Genomic DNA, 21,596 nt, shown 5'->3' on the forward strand with positions numbered 1-21,596 from the left:
ATTAGAGAGTAAAACTCAAGCTGAAAATTTTAAATGCAGAACTAGATAAAATGTTTTAGAAAAAAAATCAGTAAAATATCTTACATCGACCTGCCAAGGTTGCATTGATCAAGTGAGACAAACACAGGCCAAAAAAAACCAACCTGGAAGAAATACATCTTGTACTAAAGCAGTATCCAAACAGGATGGATTGGAGAGGCATAAAATTCCACACACCGATGACAAACTTAATGATTATGAGTTTATTCCTAAAGTTTTCAAATGACAATTATTCCCCTCTAAATGGTAGGGCAAGCTGATGATAGGCTCCTCCCTAAAGACAAACCTATAATCATTATGGGTTTAACAAATGCCTCCAACAGTAATCATACCCATAGAAAGAGAACGTTGAAGTATCTTTGATCCTCTTTTTCCTAAGCTAGCATAGAACTATGCACAGAATTTTGCAGAAAAAGTGAAAACCGAACAGCCAAAACAAAGGAAGTGCTATCTGAACATTGCAACTAGGCTGATCATTTATTGACTTGCACACGAGAACACAAATGGCAGATAAATTTATAAAAAGGGAATCATTCACAATTCACAAAGTTCAACCAAGTTTTGAAAGTAAAATTTTGCAACTTCCTTAATGAAAGAAGCAAATAAGACGTGATAAACTTGTGCAATTCCTGCTAAACAATGTACAACATATATGAAACATATAACCAACACAATTAACAAGTCACTGTAGTCAATGTGAAGCATGATAGGATCAGTCGAGCATTCCCAATTTCATTCACTGTTTGAGTACCTCAAAAGGTCAATCTTACCTGCTTATAACAGCCAGAGGAAGTTCAAGTCGAAACAAGCAAAAACATAAAGCTGGATTATGATTCAATAGGCTTGATCTTGAACTGCAGTGAAATCAGAGAGACGACAAAGCACTTGAGATCCTGCAAGAAGCAAAAAGGTCCAAATAAGCATGATGGGACCTACTAAGAAAAAACGATACAGTCGACTGCTCAACAATTTATTCTAGTACCTGTAGAATAATGAGCATAAAAATTTATCATCACAAAATCAACTAATGAATCCACGTGCTAAACTTAAGTGGACATGCACTAAAAATCATATGAGAATAACCTAGATGATCTTACATATACATTCAACAAAGTTTTCCACTGGCTTTCATTTAGTCCAAATGAGTGATGCCTTTATGTGCATGCATAAAATTCTAATGCTACTAAATGACAACCAATTACCATCATGAACATATATGCACTGAGATAATCCAAAATCAGATGTATTGAGTGCTTTGACACCACTTATTCTCCTAGCTATTAGGTTGATAAGAAATCCCTCTGAAAACATATCAAGAATGCAACAAAAGAAGCATGTCATCACTAAAAGTTTTTTAGTTAGCTATTCATATAATATGACACTCCCATCTTTGCTACCAGACCTTCATTTAATCATTAAAACAACCAATATGGATAACAGAGAGGCCAGAAACCAGAAGTACAGATATAATTGCTCGAAAAAATTATACAAACCTATTGTCACAAGTACTTTGTGATAAATATGACATGTGAGGAAAAAAGAAGAGACACTATAATGCTGCTCATACACCATATTCACAACAAGGATCTAGTTCTAAATTTCCTCCAAAAAAAACAAAAATCCATTCGTAGTTCATAGCTTCAAGAAAGCATGAGAAGAACCTGAAAATGGTCAAAAAAGGGTACTATGAAGGTCAACAATAAATTCTTGCCTTAGAGAAACTGATGACATTTTCTATGAGATGTTATCACGAAGCATTGTGATCTTATAAGGTAAGGTAGATTAAAAGGAAAAAAATAAAATATGGTAAACAGAAAATATTTAACAAGTCTATTGAACTAAAACTAGTTCATTAAAACTAAACTTGTCAATTGGTTTGATGTTTCTGTAAAACTTGGACAATTGAGAGCATTAAATAAATAGTGTTTTGAGAAAAAAGAATAAAAGAAAGAAACTGAATGGTGATGTGTGACCAAAAACCATATACCACACTTAACAAAATATGTGTCTAATTGACATCAAAAGAATTGCATAAAGGATGAGAAGTGTAAGAAAAATGAGTTAAGCTGGCCTCAAACCTCACAAAATGTAAGGCAGGTGGTGCTGAAATTAGATATGCAAATTTAGGCCAAGAGAGATGGATAAGAAAATTGGAGACCATTCTAACACATTTGTGAGAGAAAATCAGGCAAAATAAAACAAGAAAAAGTGGAAATGGAAAACTCATATGGTAATTAATTTTAAGAGATAGGCCAATTGAAAATGAAGTAGGAAATTAGAACTGATGAAATGGAAAATAAAATGATACAAACGGGATTACTTGTCTACAGAATAACTCTGCATCAGAGTCAGTATAATAAGCAGCACCACAAAATCATTATCTACTGATTCAAATTAACAAAATATTACCTAGAGAAGGTAATAGAATAATGATCTGACTTAAGCGATAACTACCAAAAACACAATGGTTTTAAGCAGAATATACAAACAGTGGAGTTCATCCTCATGCTTTTAAAATGAAAAGAGAAGGAACAGTCCAGTGCTAACATTTAGTACACTACAGCTAACGGTACTTTGCCTGGATCCAGAACAAAATAACTCACATAATGATCACCATTTCACGAATGGCTAGTCCATAAATAACAAACATGCCAAAAAGATCTCTGGTCACTCTGGACCTCCACCACATGAACACTAAACTAGTAAATGAATTAAATTTTCAAAGATTAGCTCAATATTAAGAAAAGTATCGGTCATTGTCCACCATACAATCATTTGCTATTTAAATGAGGAACATGAACGGAAAATATGAACAAGATTCGGATAATCGAATAGTCACGGTTCAAACCTGAACTAGGTAATAGAAGACACGAAGCCCCTTCGGATCCTGGCTACCTTGGACGTCCACAAGGGACCCAGTCTTCGAAGTGGTGCAGGAGATGTGCTCATTGTTCATCACGATCTCCATCTCCTGCCTGCCAACGCGGTCCGGAGGTGGCCAGTTGTTGTCATCCTCCTTCATAATCTGCAACCAACCCCCACACGCAAACGTCGAAATCAAACCCAACCCCACAATGGATCTATATCGAAACCTTATAATCGATCAAAAGGAACAAGTGACAAACGTCAACGAAACGAAACCCTAGAAATCGATCGGAACCGTAGGTGGGGGGAAGAGGGACCTCGCTGTCGGCAATGATGCGGCGGCACTCGCGGAGGACGTCAGGGACACGAACACCTCCTTGTGGATCATGGTGTCGTTCTTGTAGTAGGAATTATTGGCGTACGGAGATTGCCGTCGGGGCGGAACTCAAACTCCAGGATCTCGTGCCCAAACTTGCCCTTGTGCTCCACGTAGTAACGCAGGTAGAACTCATCCTGCTCGCCATCGCCATCCCCACCGCCGATTCTGCTCCCCCACCTCTCTCCATCTCCCTCTCCCTCTCTTTGGGACAAATGCAGTTACATCTCTCTATTTATAGGAGGAACACGACGGTGTGTCTGCGTTTCATTTGAATATAAATATATTATAGTTAATTTAAATTGCTATTAATAGATTATAAGGTAATAATATAAGTAATTACAATTCGTTTAATCGTGAATTATAACTTGATTTGATGCTACTCATTATCCACAATATGCTTTTTCTAAAAAAAATATTTATGTTACCTCAAGCTTTTAAAAAGAGATTTTAAATGGTTTTTAAATCCAAAGAAAAAATATTTTAGATGAATTCTTTTAAAAAATCTCACATTTTATTTTATTTTTGCCCATTACTTTCTCAATGTAATACTAAAGTGTTCTCAACTTAAAGTGGAGATTATTTTTTTAGTTAAACCCTTTTTCAATTAAATCTGTTGAATCCATTCATTTTTATTAATATATATCTAATTTATGAAAATATTTCCCAAATAAAAATAAAAATACTAAATGTTAACAGACACAACATAATAATATTTGTATGATTTTAAATAAAAAATAACAATATATATATATATATATATATATATATATATATATATATATATATATATATATATACACCTATTTAATTCTTTCTGAACTCGTTAGTTGGACTCGAACGTCTACAGGAGACGGAGAGGGAGAGGGAGAGGGAGAAAAGGGTGGACAATCGTCAACCATCGCGATCCACCGGCCTCCATCCTCCGTTGCGCGATCGAGTGGTTGGTCAAGGCGAGCGATGCAGCATCCACCTTCGATCTTGGCCGTTCTTCCCACCTCGACCCCAAAACTGATCGGTGCCAGCATTGGCCGGCGGCGGCTCAAAACAACCAACCAACTTCCACGGCAGGTAACAGGGCGGCGTTTGGCTCTTCGCGTCGCCCTCCCGTCATTATTACTACTAGTTGTTGCTTCGATTCATGTCGATCTCGTTTCGATTCGAAGAGGATTCAGGGTATGCAGGGCAATGATTGAGTTATTGGATATCAAAAGGCTTTCGTATTCTCGGTTGATTTACTCTTCTATAGATTGTTGAAATCTATTGTCGTATTTCTTAAAACCCTGGGTGTGTGGTGTGTCCAAATGATGGTTTGGTCCTCAACATTGATTCCGAGGATCCACAAGCTGGTAGCTGTGCTTGCATAAATCACAAAGCACGTTAGCCTGTTGGTGGCAGGGGCCATGCTGGCTTGTACACAATTTTCGGATTGATACTTTGGTACTCTGTCAGTGGAACTCAGAGAGACTAAGCGGCTCCTTCCATGACAAAGTTCTTTTAGTTTAGTTTTGTGGTGTTATCTTTTTGTGCAACCAAAGATCTTTTGTTTTTTGACACTCATTTTCCAAGACCAAAACCGTGTTCCCACCGCCAGCTCTTTGTTATAGATTTATTGTTAAGACAAATATCTTGAAAACTTTAAGTTGTTCTGCTTTCTGATCTCCAGTTTCTTGCAACCACTGAAGGAACAAAATTTAACGATCTACAATATTATTAATAATTATTCCCCTTAATGCGTATTGCCATTTGGTTCTTAGCTTGATATTTTTATGTAATATCACAAATTTACCCAAATTGGAATTAATTTTCAGAATTTTCTTATTTTGGAGGAACTAAACTAAGTATATGAGTCGAGGTTTGAAATTTCGCCTAATTTAGGCGTAAAATCCTTCGAAAATATCTGAAAAATAAAAAAAATTAGGAAATAATTTTTAAGTTAGAAATAAATATACATTTAGTATAGGTTTAGCTTGGTACACTGCAACTTTAATCACATGTTATAATAGATATATATTAATTTCAATAGTATAAACATGTTATATTTACTCATTAGTTACTTCTCTTTCAGTTAAATAATAGATATTAAAGACACTGAATTAACCCAAAATCGATCAAATTTTGATTAAATCATCATTAAAATCACTAATCATAATATTAAATAATTTTAATAAAACCTAATTAAACATATTTTATCATCATAAATATCTTTCAATGTTTAATATTAAACATTTGACACATGTCTAATTTTGAATAAATTAATATTAAATATATTAATAATAATATTAAAGATCTTAATTAATCTCTAATTAAAGAAAGAGAATACATATATTTGATTAAAAGTTCTTCCTCTTCATCCTCCCAAATTATCCTCAATTCAATTCATAAATCATTACTTTGTAGAGTTTAGGAGAGTGCAAATGTGAGAATAAGAAAGAGAATATAAGAGAAAATGAATTTGAGATAGTTTAAGAGAGTGTGAGAGTGAAATGAAGTGAAATATAGGGGATGATGTATTTAAAAACTTATGAGAAATGGCTCCAATGATCAAATTGACTATTGAAACATTGATATATGTCAGTAACAGTCGATTTCGACCGTTACTAACTTGTGTCGGTAACGGTCGAAATTTTGACCATTATTAATTGTATTGGGTAGTAATGATTGAAATCAACCGTTACCACCCGATACAGCCCCGTATCGTTCGATACAGGCCTAAATCAAGTGTATCGCCCGGTAGCAGGTGGTATGATTTGGTAACAGGGCTGGTATTGGTGGTATGATTCGAAATTTGAATCCTTATTATGAGTTACCTTTTTCCATGTTCACCAAAAATATCTGCTTGCAGAAACTACCATATCACAATAACAGATAGTACATATAAATTCCAGTGGTTGCTTCTACAGGCTGTTTTCCAGCAATTTGAAGTGGTGGATATGGAAGTTCTGACAAACTGAAGATGCAGCAGAACATAAGCAGGTTCACAAGTTAGAAAAGCTTCATAGATCAACCTGCTGGCAAGGTTGAAAGCCCTTTCCACTTTGTCCTCCCATCCGTTGTCTGTTCTCCCCTTATCTTGTAAAAGCCTCTTGATCATTTTCATCCAGCACTTCCAAAGGGGTATGGTGCATCGTCTGGAAGGTCAAACTGTTACAAGATCAAAACTAGTTGAAACAGCCACACTTCTTATTTCTGGGCATGTTCTATTCCTTTGTGTTTTCATCTATTGCCCATTTTTGCATAAATCAAGTTCACAGACAACATTGACTTTATAGTTCCATTTTCGTTTGTCTGAACATACTTTTTTTTTTTTTCTAATATGGTTCATACTTCATGGACAATAAATTGTCTGAAGATAGTAGAAAATATGTTGCTGAGAACACCTGCACCAGTAGGAATATGCTATCAAAAGCTATTTTACGTTATGCGAGAGCTTGCGCTTTGAATGGATTATGAATGTGGCAATCTTCTGAAGTTCACAGCACCTTTAATAATCACATTCTCCAAATTAACAGTTCTTTCAGGCTTTCTTCTGATAACATAGTTGGAGATATTGACCTATATAATTGAATCAGTTCTTATGCATAATTCAAGTGCTATTGTCCTTTTAATCTCTTTTATGTGATTGATCTAAAGGTTACAATTAATTTGCACCCCGTTGTATGAATGTTGTGTGGTGATTATTCATTGGATTTACTATCATTAATCATGATAGTAACTACTTAAACACCCTTCCCTTTTTTTTGTTGTATGGAACTTGTCTGTACTGGAATGGACTGGTAATTTATGTCACACACATATTAAACTTGTTGCTAATTCTGTATATTATTATTAATCAACTACTGACAGAATGTGCTTACATTTATTTGGAAGGTTTAGATCTTAATTTTGCTTATTAGGTCCTTATTTTAACTATTTTGTAATCCATAGTTATTTCATTAGATCCGTATTAGTCTTGTACCAACTGGTTGCTAGCCTTGGATGTCCTTGATAAATTCCTTGAAGCATATCCAGCTGGTTAGCAGAAAGCTGAGGGCAGGTATCACCTTTATGTTGAGATGTCTTCATGGAAGATACAAGTAGATACTTCCATGAATCACTGTACTATGCTATATCTTATGATCAAATTTGTTAAATGAGTTTGAATCTAGCACTTTCACTATACTATGCAGATTAATGCAGCATTCAAGCAGTACCTGAATTTACTGCACATTCATGGTCTCTTCCTTGTGACCCAACTTGGTAATACAATGCAAGAAATCTTACATAAGTATTGAGAAAAAGCTCTAAATACAGAATAACATAAAGTATGACAAAATTGGAAGTTATCAGTGGATGTTTTAAGTTTTGACTAATTGATGGGCATGCACTGTTGTCGACATTCTTGTTGATACATTACTGAAAGCTGAGAAATGATAATCTAGCTTGTAGAAGATTATGTTGTAATAGTACATTGCTTTTCCCATCATGTCTACCTTACAGGATTACAGGACACTGCATGTTTGCTCATCAAAATGTCCTTTTACTTCTTTATTTTTTCTTAGTTTGTGCATTCCTTAAAAGAAAAAAACAACTAGAGAGCATATAAGCTACAGGTGCTATCTTGTTGATTGAGTGTTGTTACTCAGAATTACTGAATTTTCTTGATTCATATTTTGTGGCAAGCTCAGGAACACCACTACTTGTTTTATATAGTTGTGAGAGCTTGTAACATTATCAGCAAACATGTAAGATGTTTTGGTTATGTTGGTACGCCCATGCTCCATGGGCAATTGCATCCTTGGGCTGTGTGACTGCAGCATCTAATGATGTGAGGCAATGTTTCCACACTAGATTGAAATATTCTAGAAATAAATAGTAGTTTTCATTTATATTTCATTTAGTTTAGATATTAGGGCTGCATCATTGTGAGGCTAAGTTTTGTGAATCATAAACCTTAGGTATCTGCACATAGACAGGCATATGTTTTATCTGAAAATTTTTCATGTCATGATACTTTTGGTGCTTGTCACTCGTTTGAAGTGCATTGTGTTTGCCCCATAACAATCATGATACTTTATGATTGTGTACACCTTCCATTAGTACATTCTTGATTTGGCTGCTGCTGAATTTAACATGGGACTATCCCGGATTGAAGCCGAGGACCCTGGCATTCATGTTGTTCTTGATCTCACCATCATAAAGCAATTTGTAGATATACTGTTCATCATTTGTGTAGCCTAATTTTACTGTATGTTATTGACTCATTGCTTTTGTAGTAAGATCAGTGTAGGTTTTTGCTGTTTTTTAACCTTTCAATTCTTATAATTATACTTATCTGCAATGATCAGATTGAAGAGATCCTCACATTTTACATGGATCATTAATACAGAAGGAATTCAAATTTGTCCAAACTAGTGCCCATGGAAGATGAATTTATTGATATCAAGTTATGCAAGTGTTCTTTAGCTCTCTAGATTTGAACTTACAGATTGCTCAAGAATGCTTGACATAATGAATATATATTTTCTGTTCTTAGAGCTCTTGCATTGGTGGATAAATATGCTGCAAGAATTTTATTACCTCACCACCTCATATTGTTACTGATTTCTTGGAAGTAGCCATAAACCTGTGGTCACACAAACTCGTTGGTGGAACCGAGAATGAGGCTAAGCTGAAAGCAAAGCTTAGGATGTTAAGAGGGAGAACAGCAAAAACACTTAAAAATCCCATGGTCATCAATCAGATCATGGTTCATTTTAGTTCACTCAGATCCTTGGAGTGTAGAACTTCACAGAGAAGACAGAACTGACACATCCTTCAAAAAAGTCAATTTGTGTTTTCTAAAGATAAATATGCGAAAAACAAGAAAGAAGTACAATGTGACATTACACAAAATTAAGTTGTAGTATGTCTCTTTGTGGAGTGCTGCCCCATGCCTATGACTGTTCTTTCTTCTCTTAAGATTCTTGTAGCAATGCAATATGTTAATCCTTCACCTGCTAACCTTTTAGCAATTGAATAGCTCCTGATACAGGTTTGAGGAATGGCCATTGTAGTTGGCTCACACCTTCTTCTTTCATCCTTACCTTGCAGACCAAGAAAGGAACTTTCTTTGGCTAAGTTGGATGGGAATAAAGGCCTTCTCGTCATGATGAGGCATCTGAAGGTTTGATGTGAGATGTTGGAATGTGATTCATGGATGTCGCAACCTCAAGGAAGAAATTTGAGGAGTTATCTTCACGTATGAAGCTAAGAATCTCTCTCTCTCTCTCTCTCTCTCTCTCTTCTGATATATTAAACAACGATGCCTCAGAACAGATCCATTGCAATACAAAAAGAATGAGATATCTGCAAATTGCGGTGCCCACTTCACCGTATCTGTCATTTTCCAGTCCCAAAAAGTCACCCCTTCGCGTGGCTGCCACACGCAAATGCACGCGCCATTTCTCAAGTGCTCGGTTGTCACCTCTTTAATCCTCAGCATCTCTGCTACTTCACACCGATCCAGACAAAAAAATATATCGATCAGTGATACGAGTTCTTCGTAGTTCGTGCCTATTAATGGGTGTACAGCATGCGAAAGCATAAGAAAAACTAGAATAATGACATCTAGAAGTTTCGTATAGATTCTTAAAATTATTCCAGTCATTGTAAATTTGATCTTGTTGTTGACTGTATTTAAATATTAGATTTTCTTTTTACCTATGAGATATCAGATATTGTTTATCCAACTACTTGCATCCTACAATTCCGCCCTTTTAAGTGATTAGATAAGATTTGGAACAGACTTAGAGCTAATGAGTCAAAAGAAATTATAATTAGCGTCGAGCAAATTCTCAACTCATAATTTAAAGAAATTTTCATAAAGTATACCAACTTTAAAAGATTATCGAAAAGTCATAATTTTTTTAAAATGATAAAAATAGCCTTATAACAATTTTAATCTTTTTTCCTTAAAAGTTGTATCTTCTGTCTCCACCTTTTAATTGAGAAAATAAAAAAAAAGATAGATTGTTCATACAGTAAATAACCCAAAAAAATCAAAATATTATTTTAAATATAAATGTATTATAAATGTCCCAAAAAATATAAATGTATTATAGTTGTTGAATGACCCAAAAAAAAATAAAAATATCTAAAATAGAAAAAAAAAAATATATATATATATATATATGTGTGTGTTTTTTTTTATATTTTTAATTTTTTATTTCTATCAAAATATGATGGATCCTTGTAATATTTTTTTTAAATATTAAAAAAACTAATATTAAACAAATTTGATCCACAAAACCTAAACCTTGATATTATATATATTATTATTAGATGAAAATAAAAATAATATATATGATATGATAACTAATCAAAATCCTATAAAATTTTTATGAAATCTTCGAATGCCATCTACATTACCATCCTTTTTCTCAAAACTAACGAATGTTTTCGGCGATTCCCTTTCACTTTCTCTCTCTCTCTCCTTTATAAATTGAGACAAGAGGGGCGTGTGGCCAACACACTCCCCCAATCCCATTCCAATCTCCACTGTTCTCTTCTGCTCTTCTCCCACCATTTCTCGGCTTCAGGCCCTTCCCAGACACCACTAATGTCGTCTCGTCTCAGCTCTCACGTTCATGAAAACCAATCGCCGGATCTTACCAAAGATCTAAAGCAAGATGGGTGCGTCCAGATCGCCATCCCGCCCCGACCTCATGAGCCAGAATCGGTGCAAGCCGATTCGGTGGATTACATGGCACGAGCGCAGTGGCTCCGCGCCGTGGTGCTCGGCGCCAACGACGGCCTCGTCTCCGTCGCCTCCTTGATGGTGGGGGTGGGCGCGGTGGGCCAAAGCGCCAAGGCCATGCTGGTGTCCGGCCTGGCCGGCCTCGTAGCGGGCGCCTGCAGCATGGCCATCGGCGAGTTCGTCTCCGTCTACGCGCAGTACGACATCGAGGTGGCGGAGCGGGAGAGGCGACGCCAAGACTGCGGGAGCGAGGAGGAGGGGAGCCTGCCAAACCCACTGCTCGCGGCGGTGGCCTCGGCGCTGGCGTTCTCACTGGGGGCAGTGCTGCCTCTGTTGGCAGGAGGGTTCATCAGGTCATGGGGGGTCAGAGTTGGGGCGGTGTGTGCGGTGAGCAGCTTGGGCTTGGCTGGATTTGGTGCAGCCGGAGCTGTGTTGGGTGGTGCTAATGTGCCCAATTCTGTACTCAGGCTGTTGTTCGGAGGCTGGATGGCTATGTTGGTCACTTATGGTGTGTTGAGAGTCTTTGGGATTATATTTGGCATGCATGTCTCCTCAGCTTAGGGTGGCAAGAAAACAAGGAGGAAAAAACATGGTTCTTTTCTTTGTAGGCTATGGATGTTTGTGATTGTTTTGCTCGAAATCTATAATGTTATTTTAAGATTTGATTCATAATTATCTACGTAGTTATCATGATCTAGCAGTTATAAGATAGTTTCAATAACTATCTCATAATCTAGTAGTTACAAGGTAGTTTCAATAACTACCTCAATCATGGGTGACACGAGGAGCAAGGTAGTTAGTTCTATAAATAGGACTTTATGAAGTATGGTATATAAAGAGTGTATGCACTTGGGAATATCTTGTAAGTGTTTTTTGTCGATCCTTTTGCTTTGTCAATATCTTGTCAATCCTTCTCTTTTTAAATAGTTAGTATATAGAGAGTGTATACATTTGGGAATATCTTATAAGTGTTATTGTCATCCATTTGTACTTTATGTCATCTATCATTTCGGTCGAAATATGATGCATCGAAGTCCCATCAAGATTCCAATTGTTTTCTTTTAAAGAAGCAAATCAAAATTTGTGCAATGATATTCATGATTATACCTTCAGTTTATGATTAGAAAAAAAATTATTTTTTTGCTTTCATATATATATATATATATATATATCATTATTATTAAAATTTAGTTCGATCTTATAATGGGAATTTTTCCTTTAAAAATTTATTATATCAAATAAATTGTATGATGTTTACACATTGATTGGAATATGAAAGACTTGTGCATCGATGCATTAACTAATCCACACAAAATAAAATCAACATGTGAAAATTTTAATAAAATAGAGCTTTTTTGTTTTTCAAATGAAAACCATTATTGAAACTTATCGTGAAGTCGACCTTAAAAAAAAAGGTAAGTGCCTTTTTTTTATATATCAAACGAAAACCATTCGACATTGGATTTAGCTAGATTAATTTTAAGATTCCAAAGATAACTTTTAGTCTAAAAAAGTGTTCATTTAAAAAAAAAGAAAATATATTATTATTAAATTTAGTTATTTAGTTTGATCCTATAATGAGAAATTTTTCTTTTAAAAATTTATTATATCAAATAAAGTACATGATGTTTATACATTGATTCGAATACGAGACATATCACTCGTGCAGTGCATTAACCAATCTGGATATTTTAATATGATCTTAAAATGAGAATAAATAATTAGACTAATCTGAAAAAATAAATTCAACATAAGAAAATTATAATAAAATAGAGCTTTTTCTAAAAAATAAAAACTATTGGATTCTATTATTATCAACCAAGGATTATTAAATCTATCGTGAAACCGTGAATAACTTATGTGTTAAACAATGATACTTATGTATTGAACAAGGAGACTTATGATGCAACTTATGCCTAAATTTTATTAATTATTTTTTAAAATTTAAAACTTTGATTGAATATTTAGGCATATCAAGATTGAATTTGTCTCAATTTAAACTCAACGGTAACATTGAAAAAGTTTTATTTTGAATTCAAGTTCTTCACATTTTTAAAATGATATATAGATAGGGGAAGTCTTGTTAAGACCCATCATCAATTGACCTTTGAGTCCATAACTTAAACTTATATTAAATATTAAGATCCTTCATGTTATAATATCAAAGTAATTTTTATTTTTATATAATTAAAATATTGATATAAAGGAGGAGAAATAGTACTATAATAACATGATACCACTCTCTTCTTTTTATTAATAAAGGGAGAGAAGATATTTTATTGTCAACCAAGGGGAGAAGTGATACCCATGCATGAAAGGAAGAATCATGATGTCTTATAATTTTCTTTTATTATATAATTGTTAACTTAAAGTTATATTTTGATTGATATTACATATTGATAATTGTTAAAATTTAACTTGAAATGATTATGATTATGAAATTTAAAATTTGATTAAACATTAATTTTTGGATTTGAATGATTAATTCATAATATCAATAAGATCAAATTTCTTTCGACTTGAATTCAGACTATGCGTTTAAAATGACATATAATCATTTAAATTTAAGTTTATCATAATCTTTCAAAATGACATATAAACAGTTTGAGCTTGGTTAAAACTTCATCATCAATTAGCTGTCATCATAAAAAAGGGGAAGATTATTGAATCCCAAATTATGATGATGAAATCAATTGATACGTTTATGGACTAATATATTTTGAGATAAGTGACATAGGAAATACTTCGATCACGGACTCGAACCATCAAAATGATAAATTGTAGAAGTAAGAGAATCAAACATTATGCCGGGAAAAGTATTATGTCGAAAATTGGACGTTGAGTCAGAGGATTAGTTGACGTGCCGAAGATTGGACTTCGTGCTATAAGTTCGGGCATCATGCTATAAGGAAATACTTTGATTGATATATTTATGGACTAATATATTTTGAGATAAGTGACATAGGAAATACTTTAATCACGGATTCGAACCATCAAAAGGGTAAATTGTCGAAGCAAGAGAATCAAACATTATGTCGGGAAAAATATTATGTCAGAAATTAGATGTTGAGTTAGAGGATTAGTTGACGTGCTAAAGATTTGACTTCGTGCTATAAGTTCGGGTATCGTACTAGAAGGATTGAGTATTGCGTCAAAAGATTGGATGATGTTGGAAAGTCGACATACCGATAGATCGGATAATGTGCCAAAGGTTTGGACGAAGTACCAAAAGATCGGATGACATACCGGAATGACGTACAATATACTGAAAGCTTCATAATTGTGCTAGATTTATGGTTGTATTGTTAAAGTCTTGATTGAGATCTTTTTAGGTCAAATTGAGTTGGTATTAGATCGAAACCATGTCAACTTAATAAGGAACCCATTGGGCTAGAACCATAATCGAATTAGGCCTATTAGAAGGTCAAATCGATGACCTAAAGTGGGCTTGGGTGGTAGTACCGTTAGGCCTAAGCAGTAGTATCACTTGAGTCAACAAAAAAAAAATACTATTTATGCTTTTTCAATGATTTCGGTAGTAGTATCGCCTAGGCCGACGATAGTACTACTAGAGCCTTGATTCATGGTCCATTACGATAGTAGTACCGCCCGTTGCTGGCGATAGAATTGTCAGTACCCTAAAATTTTGGGATTTAAAATTTTGATTCTATTCTTGAAACCTTTTTGGGTCTATAAATATCTTACTCATGCTTGCTTGATGAAGCATGAATTCTTGAATACAAAAATGTTATAAACTCTCTTTTTAAGAAGTGTTTGAGTTTCTTCCTCTCTCTTGAGTTTAGAAGTAATACTAAGTTATAAGAGATGAGAGATCTTAAAAAAAAAAAAAAAAAAGTTAAGATTCTTTCAAGGAGAAAAGCTATAATAAGAATAGTTGATCTTTGTTCGTTGGAAAGAAGATCGATAGTAAAAACCGATGACCTCGAGGGAAGAGGAATTGAGAATAGACATAGATCAGAAAAACGGAATCACTATAAACCGATTTGCATCTCTTCTTTTGTTTTTATTTTATTATTACTTATTGATTTATTTCACTCGCTACCATTACTCACACTTTTCATTAAACATATTTTCGATATGAATTTATCGATCTAATCTTAAAATTATATAAAATTACTATAACGCTAATTCGTCTCCCCTCTTATTATCATTACAATCCTAACATAGCCAAACACACTCCCCCGATCCCATTCCAATTTCCGCTATTCTCTTCCTAACATGGCCAACACACTCCCCCAATCTCATTCAAATCGCCACTGTTCTCTTCCTAACGTGGCCAACACACTCCCCCAATCCATTCCAATCTCCACTGTTCTCTTCCTAACGTGGCCAACACACGCCTCCAATCTGCACTGTCCCTTCCCAGACACTACTAATGTCGTCCCGTCTCAGCTGTCACGTTCATGAAAACCAGCCGCGGGATCTTACCAAAGATCTAAAGCGAGATGGGTGCGTCCAGATCGCCATCCCGCCCCGACCTCATGAGCTAGAATCGATGCAAGCCGATCCGGTGGATTACATGGCACGAGCGCAGTGGCTCCGGGCCGTGGTGCTCGGCGCCAACGACGGCCTCGTTTCCGTCGCCTCCTTGATGGTGGGGGTGGGCGCGGTGGGCCAAAGCTCCAAGGCCATGCTGGTGTCCGGCCTGGCCGGCCTCGTAGCGGGCGCCTGCAGCATGGCCATCGGCGAGTTCGTCTCCGTCTACGCGCAGTACGACATCGAGGTGGCGGAGCGGGAGAGGCGACGCCGAGACTGCGGGAGCGAGAAGGAGGGCGTCAAGGAGGAGGAGGAGGGGAGCCTGCCAAACCCACTGCTGGCGGCGGCTGCCTCGGCGCTGGCGTTCTCGCTGGGGGCGGTGCTGCCTCTGTTGGCAGGAGCGTTCATCATGTCAGGGGAGGTCAGAGTTGGGGTGGTGTGTGCGGTGAGCAGCCTGGGCTTGGCTGGATTTGGTGCGGCAGGAGCTGTGTTGGGTGGTGCTAATGTGCCCAATTCTGTACTCAGACTGTTGATCGGAGGCTGGTTGGCCATGTTGGTCACTTATGGTGTGCTGAGAGTCTCTGGGCTTGTATTTGGCATGCACGTCTCCTCAGCTTAGGGTGGCAAGAAAACAAGGAGTAAAAGACATGATTCTTTTCTATATATGCTATTAATGTTTGTGATTGCTTTGCTCTAAATCCATAATTGTATGACAGGGTTTTTTTGGCATCCTAAATTCAAGTAAAACCTTCTTTAATGGAAGTAATATATGAGTCATAATACCCAATCAATTAATCTGATGAATGTGTATCTAAATCCCTTTTAGTAATAAGATTTGTCGCATTTCTTTTGTCAAAGCTAATTTGTACTGTACCACATTGTTGTGCCAACAACAAAACCTCTGCAACTATCTACAAAGTAAAAGAACTATATATTATTATGTCAATAAAGCAGACTTTGATTTGTGTTACATTTTTATTCTGCACATTTTTATTTAACATAGAAATATTTTGATTAGCTTGCTTCAAGTTAAGTGTTCTTCTTGCAATAATGACTGTATTCTTTTCTTATCTTAAATATTATATTGGCAAGTGGAAGGAGGCATTGCTAATCAGATGATTTGTCTTAAGATTGCCCACCCATCTCCAAGATCCAACTTTTGGTCAACAGCTAACCCAGTCAGCCAGGAAGACAAGAAAGCTTAGCAGTATCATCAAACCATTTAAACAGGAAGATTTCATGCATGCTAGATTATGAATTAACAAGCTAAGATAAGTACTGCCTCAGATGTTTCATTGAGTACCACCTAATGCACAAGTTATAATCCGGTTTATGTATAATAGACATCAACATACTTTAAGGGAAAGTCAACGATACTCCCACGCAACGCGTCAATCTTTGTATTCGTATGTGGGCGGCTTATGTCCTCATTTTCTAACCCATTTGCTGTGCTTACCATTTGTCCTCTAGTTTTCATCTCCAAGCTAAATCCTCTACCTAAACAGATGGAGAGATGTAGACGCTCACTCCCTTCTTCTTAGTTTGGTGAAGTGCATTGGAGACCAATGCTAATCCGAGGTTAAGTAATCAGACACTTTGGTTTCATGTATTCAATGGTAAGGTTTGTCTCAGTCGAAGCTTTTGTGATATAGTTAGATGAGCAATAAGAGCATGCATGTTCAACGTGAAGGAGCATAGTTTGAAGCATACGGGGCAGTTCGTCAAAAGGAGACACGGGGAGGTCCTCCAACCAAATGAGAGTAGAGAGGAAGAACACGATGGAAGAGAAGAGGGTGCTGGAGAGGAACCTTGTCAAGGTGAGAAAAGAATGGATGAAGGTGAAGGAGGAGATGGTTCATGTGAAGCAGAGAGGAGAACATCTGAGAGAAACACTGAGGATGCTTGTGGAGCTCGATTATGTCGATGAGTATGTAAGATATTTAATGGCATTGAGTGATGAACTTTTGTGAAGATCGATTAGAGTTTTCCTTTTCCTTTTCTTGGAGACCATTTTAGAACGTTGAGAAATAAGCTTTGTGATTCTGTTGTAGTAACACTGTATCCATTTCGCATTATGGTACATTCATTAGTGGTAACACTATAAACTTGCTACGAGAACTGCAATGATCAAAATGAAAAGTATCCCCTCTCCCACCCTCTCAATTCCCCTCTTGATTAAAGGTTCTTCCAATAGTGGATGTTCGTGGAGATAAAGAGTCGATGAATCACAGCTCAGAACATGATTCTCATTGGCATGGATCATAAACTTCTGCTTTCAAACACGGCAGAAATATAACTTGGTTGCTTTCGGATTCCTTCAGTGCATGCATGACTGCCTGCTAACATCCAGATCAAAGAGCATGACTGCTTTCACCTTCTGAGTAAATAAATTATGATGTTAGATTATGTGATCCTATTTAATTGATAAAATATGTTATAGATTTAATTTAATTCTATTGAAAGTTATAGTCAATAGAAAATAAATTAAATTATGATAGAATTCCTATGGAGATGATCTTAATAAAAGAAACTCTCATACTTATTTATCATAGATATTCTACTCTCACACACACACACACACATATATATATATATATATATATATATATATATATATATATATATATATATATATATATATATATATATTATTGTCTAACAGTTTCTATCTTATCCTTATCTCTAATATATCATCTCTTATCATTCTTTTTTTATAATCTATCGATCTAAATGGTCCTTAGAAAAGGATAAGAAAAAATGAGAATAAGAATCTAATTCTCCTTATTGATCGATATCACTGTTTGTTTTTCAGATTCGAAGATGATGCTCTTATAGATACGATAAAATTCTTTCTAAATGACATAAAAAAAATATATTATCACTTTAATTTATTATTATTTAATGTCCTTACGAAACATTGTTAAAAAGGTTTTATATTGACAAGTGGTAGGAGGCATTGTTAAAAAGGATTTATATGACAACTTGTAAACTAGTAAATACTCCAATGAATACAGATAATAAGCTTATGCTAGATGATGAAGTTGAAAAAATAAATAAATAATAATATAAAAGTTTAATTCAAGATAAGATATTATGTTTGTTATTAATTTATTATCCAAATTCATACATAGTTCTAGCAAACATCACTTTATAGTAGCTAAAAGAATTCTTTGATACATCAAACAAACTCTCAATTATGATAACTGTTATTAATAGGTAAAAGAATTTAAGTTATATTCGTGTACTGATAGTGATTTAACTGATTGTATAGATGATAGATTAAACATTTCAGGATTTGTGCTCAGCTTTAGTTTAGGAGTGATTTCATATATAACAAAAAAATAATAATGTGTTGCTCTAACAAGCTTTAAGACGAAGTATGTTACGACTACAAGTATAACATATCAAACAATTTGACTTCCATAAATTTTAATAAATTTTCAAGAAAAATAAGATAGACTAACTAAAATCTATTACGATAACAAGTTTACTATTACAATGACAAAGAATCCGATCTTCTATAAGCACACAAAATATATTAAAATTTGATATCATTTTATTTATGAACTATTTGATAAAAGAAAAAAATCAAATGGATGACTGTAGTACCAAAGATCAGCTTATCCACATCTTTATAAAAGATTTGACAAAAGAATAATTTTTTTTTTCTAAAAAACTTAAATTTATAACTATTTTGAATTAAGGAGGTATGATAAAATTAACCAAATAGTTATGATTAGATATTATAAAGGATAATGATTTAGATTAAGATTAACAGATGAGTGATTGATTGATAGGATGATTAGATTTTTTTTAAAAAAAAATATATTGATTAATATAAATACTTACTTTTTATTCCCTGTATTACCTTTATCCCTTTGTTCAAAGCCAACAAAGATTATTACTTTGTGGGCTTTACCATCCCGAATGCTTACAAAAAAAAGAGAAAAGGGTTAAATACGCTACCCTGCAAATGAAGGCAGAGTAAAACATGAGAAGACCTAAGGAAACGAACAAAACACCTCAACAGCTTTACATGCGATTCGTGGAAGTATGAAGCATTGATATAACAATTGGATCTCAGGCATCCAAGAATTGCGTGGCAGATATGAGACCAAAACCAGCCGACGGTTTTTGACTACTTGGGCGTCTCCTCCTCCTGACTCCAAGAGACCTTTGCTTGATTATAACCAGTGTCCACAGATCTCGCAGAGGCCACAACAACATGAGCATGCCAAGGGTTGAGGCTCGGATGGCGGAATCTGTTGGTTTGCTGCTCCTCTGTGTAATCTGCATCTTGGGAGCGTGTGCAAGCCCTGTTTATTGTGCTCGAGCAGGCACTTTTCTTCCGGTGAAGGACTACCACCGTCAGCTGCTCGCACCGCCAGATCTGCCGGTAGCTGCGAGTACAAAGCGTAAGCCATTAGCACCTCCACCACCTACGGGTCACTACCACGTCTCACCCTCGTTGCCACCATTCCGACCTCGCCCATTCCCACCGCCACCTCCGCCGCCGCTGCCTCCGCCTCCGCCTCCGCCAACTACAGCTGAGTAGACGCCGACCTGGAGTCGATGCAGTCCAAGTTCTTTGTTCCCCTTGCAAACGGGCGAGATATTGCTGTGTAATGGCACGAGTTCAGCACTGAAAAGTTTCTCGGGCTTTCTTACCACTTGCTTTGTTTGGATTTGATGTGCTCTTAATATGAAGTCATGCTTTCTTTTCTTGATTTCCTTAATGCTGCAATTGAGCCGTCTAAGCTCTTGTAGAGTTGGGATTTGGGCATGATCACATTTATGATCAGTGGTTTTGGTATAGGCCACTGATCATGAATGATCACACTATCAGGACTAAGATCTTTATCAGATAATCTAGCAAATATCTCAGAAATACACTAAGAAAGATCTAACAATAATAATGTTAAGGTGAATGCAATCCATATTTCTCACTTCACTGGACACTGGTTTCCTATTTCCATGTTTGGTTGAAAGCTGACGATTACCTGATTACTGCACCAAGAGGAGTGTCTGGGAGATCTCTTCAAGCTGTTTGGAATCCTTTGGATCATCATGCATCAGTATCCCAAGAAATACCCCAATTTTAGGGGAAACAGAAAAATCAATGACTGGCTTTCTGACAGGCATGAACTCTAAGATACATGTTCAACATACACCAACTCACTTGAGATTTAGGCTCATGTGACAAACATTAATTGGGAATAAAACAATGTAAGATCTTCCGCAACATAAAACAAATTCAGGCCACAACTTGAACATGCAGATGAGCAGGTCAGAAATGCAGCTGATATTTGACAGTAATCACATGGACAGAATTCTAGAAATTATAGAGCAAGTCCTTGAATCAAACATCATCATAAGAAACAACAAGACGTGAATGCTCTCCCAAACAGATTTTAGGAAACAAAAACATGAGGACATGAACAAACCAGTAAAATTGAGACTACGAGAAAAGATTTGGTGGTGCTTAGCAAAAGCTCTAGTCATGTGAAGTGTACCATTTGAAGATACATATAATTGATTTTCTTGATGATATGTACGCACTCTGTGCTAGATCTGTGAGTGACCATTCTTTCTTGAAATATTTAATACTCTCAACAATAGTCTGATAAATTCTTGTAATATAAATGATAGCAAGAAATGAACCAAAAATTATTCTTATTGTCTAGAGAGTAGAAGCACCTAAATACCTTGTTCACACGCCGAGGGCTTAACGCATTCACAAACTCAAGTATTTTGCATGACCGAACGACTTAAAAGAGTCATTAGATGCTAGGAACAACAAATACCAACTTAATGCGGTTACTAAACAAAAGAGAAAATTCATTGAAGAAACATACCACAAAAACAGAAAAGCAGAAACAAACTGCTCCAATCAATTATAAAATAATATCATGAAAAAAACGTTGGATATGTTTGCCTACAAAAATGAGGAATATCACTGATGCATAAAAAAGGAATGTACAATCTATATTCTATCATACGGCAGAACTGCGCCTTGTGATCATGAAAATGACCGACTTAGCTTGTAGAAGTAAGCTTTATGCCTTTCAATTCTTTCAAGAAAGTTTCTCATGATTTAAGACA

The 21,596-nt window shown here is 35.6% G+C and overlaps 2 protein-coding genes, 1 long non-coding RNA gene and 1 pseudogene across 3 annotated transcripts; 3 read left to right on the plus strand and 1 right to left on the minus strand.

The window, feature by feature from the left end:
* Positions 1 to 566: 566 nt before the first annotated feature.
* On the minus strand, positions 567 to 3,667 carry LOC103970862 (protein mago nashi homolog; annotated as a pseudogene).
* A 454-nt stretch (positions 3,668 to 4,121) lies between these two features.
* On the plus strand, positions 4,122 to 6,602 carry LOC108951678 (uncharacterized). Its single transcript, XR_001976196.2, has 2 exons — positions 4,122 to 4,351; positions 6,184 to 6,602. It is a non-coding gene; the product is annotated as an uncharacterized LOC108951678 (long non-coding RNA).
* A 4,184-nt stretch (positions 6,603 to 10,786) lies between these two features.
* On the plus strand, positions 10,787 to 11,604 carry LOC103970326 (vacuolar iron transporter homolog 2-like). Its single transcript, XM_009384059.3, has one exon. It carries the CDS (start codon positions 10,860 to 10,862, stop codon positions 11,556 to 11,558), a length of 699 nt encoding a protein of 232 aa, XP_009382334.2. The 5' UTR covers positions 10,787 to 10,859; the 3' UTR covers positions 11,559 to 11,604.
* Positions 11,605 to 15,480: 3,876 nt separating this feature from the next.
* Positions 15,481 to 16,113, plus strand: LOC135627379 (vacuolar iron transporter homolog 2-like). The gene has a single exon (XM_065133462.1). It carries the CDS (start codon positions 15,514 to 15,516, stop codon positions 16,111 to 16,113), a length of 600 nt encoding a protein of 199 aa, XP_064989534.1. The 5' UTR covers positions 15,481 to 15,513.
* Positions 16,114 to 21,596: the final 5,483 nt, after the last annotated feature.

The sequence above is a fragment of the Musa acuminata genome, chromosome BXJ2-11, assembly GCF_036884655.1.
Source record: "Musa acuminata AAA Group cultivar baxijiao chromosome BXJ2-11, Cavendish_Baxijiao_AAA, whole genome shotgun sequence".
Classification (NCBI taxonomy): Eukaryota; Viridiplantae; Streptophyta; class Magnoliopsida; order Zingiberales; family Musaceae; genus Musa; species Musa acuminata.

Excerpts from the sequence above, each read along its gene's own strand:
- LOC135627379 (XM_065133462.1), top strand. The coding sequence starts at position 15,514 with ATGCAAGCCGATCCGGTGGATTACATGGCACGAGCGCAGTGGCTCCGG.
- LOC103970326 (XM_009384059.3), top strand. The coding sequence starts at position 10,860 with ATGTCGTCTCGTCTCAGCTCTCACGTTCATGAAAACCAATCGCCGGAT.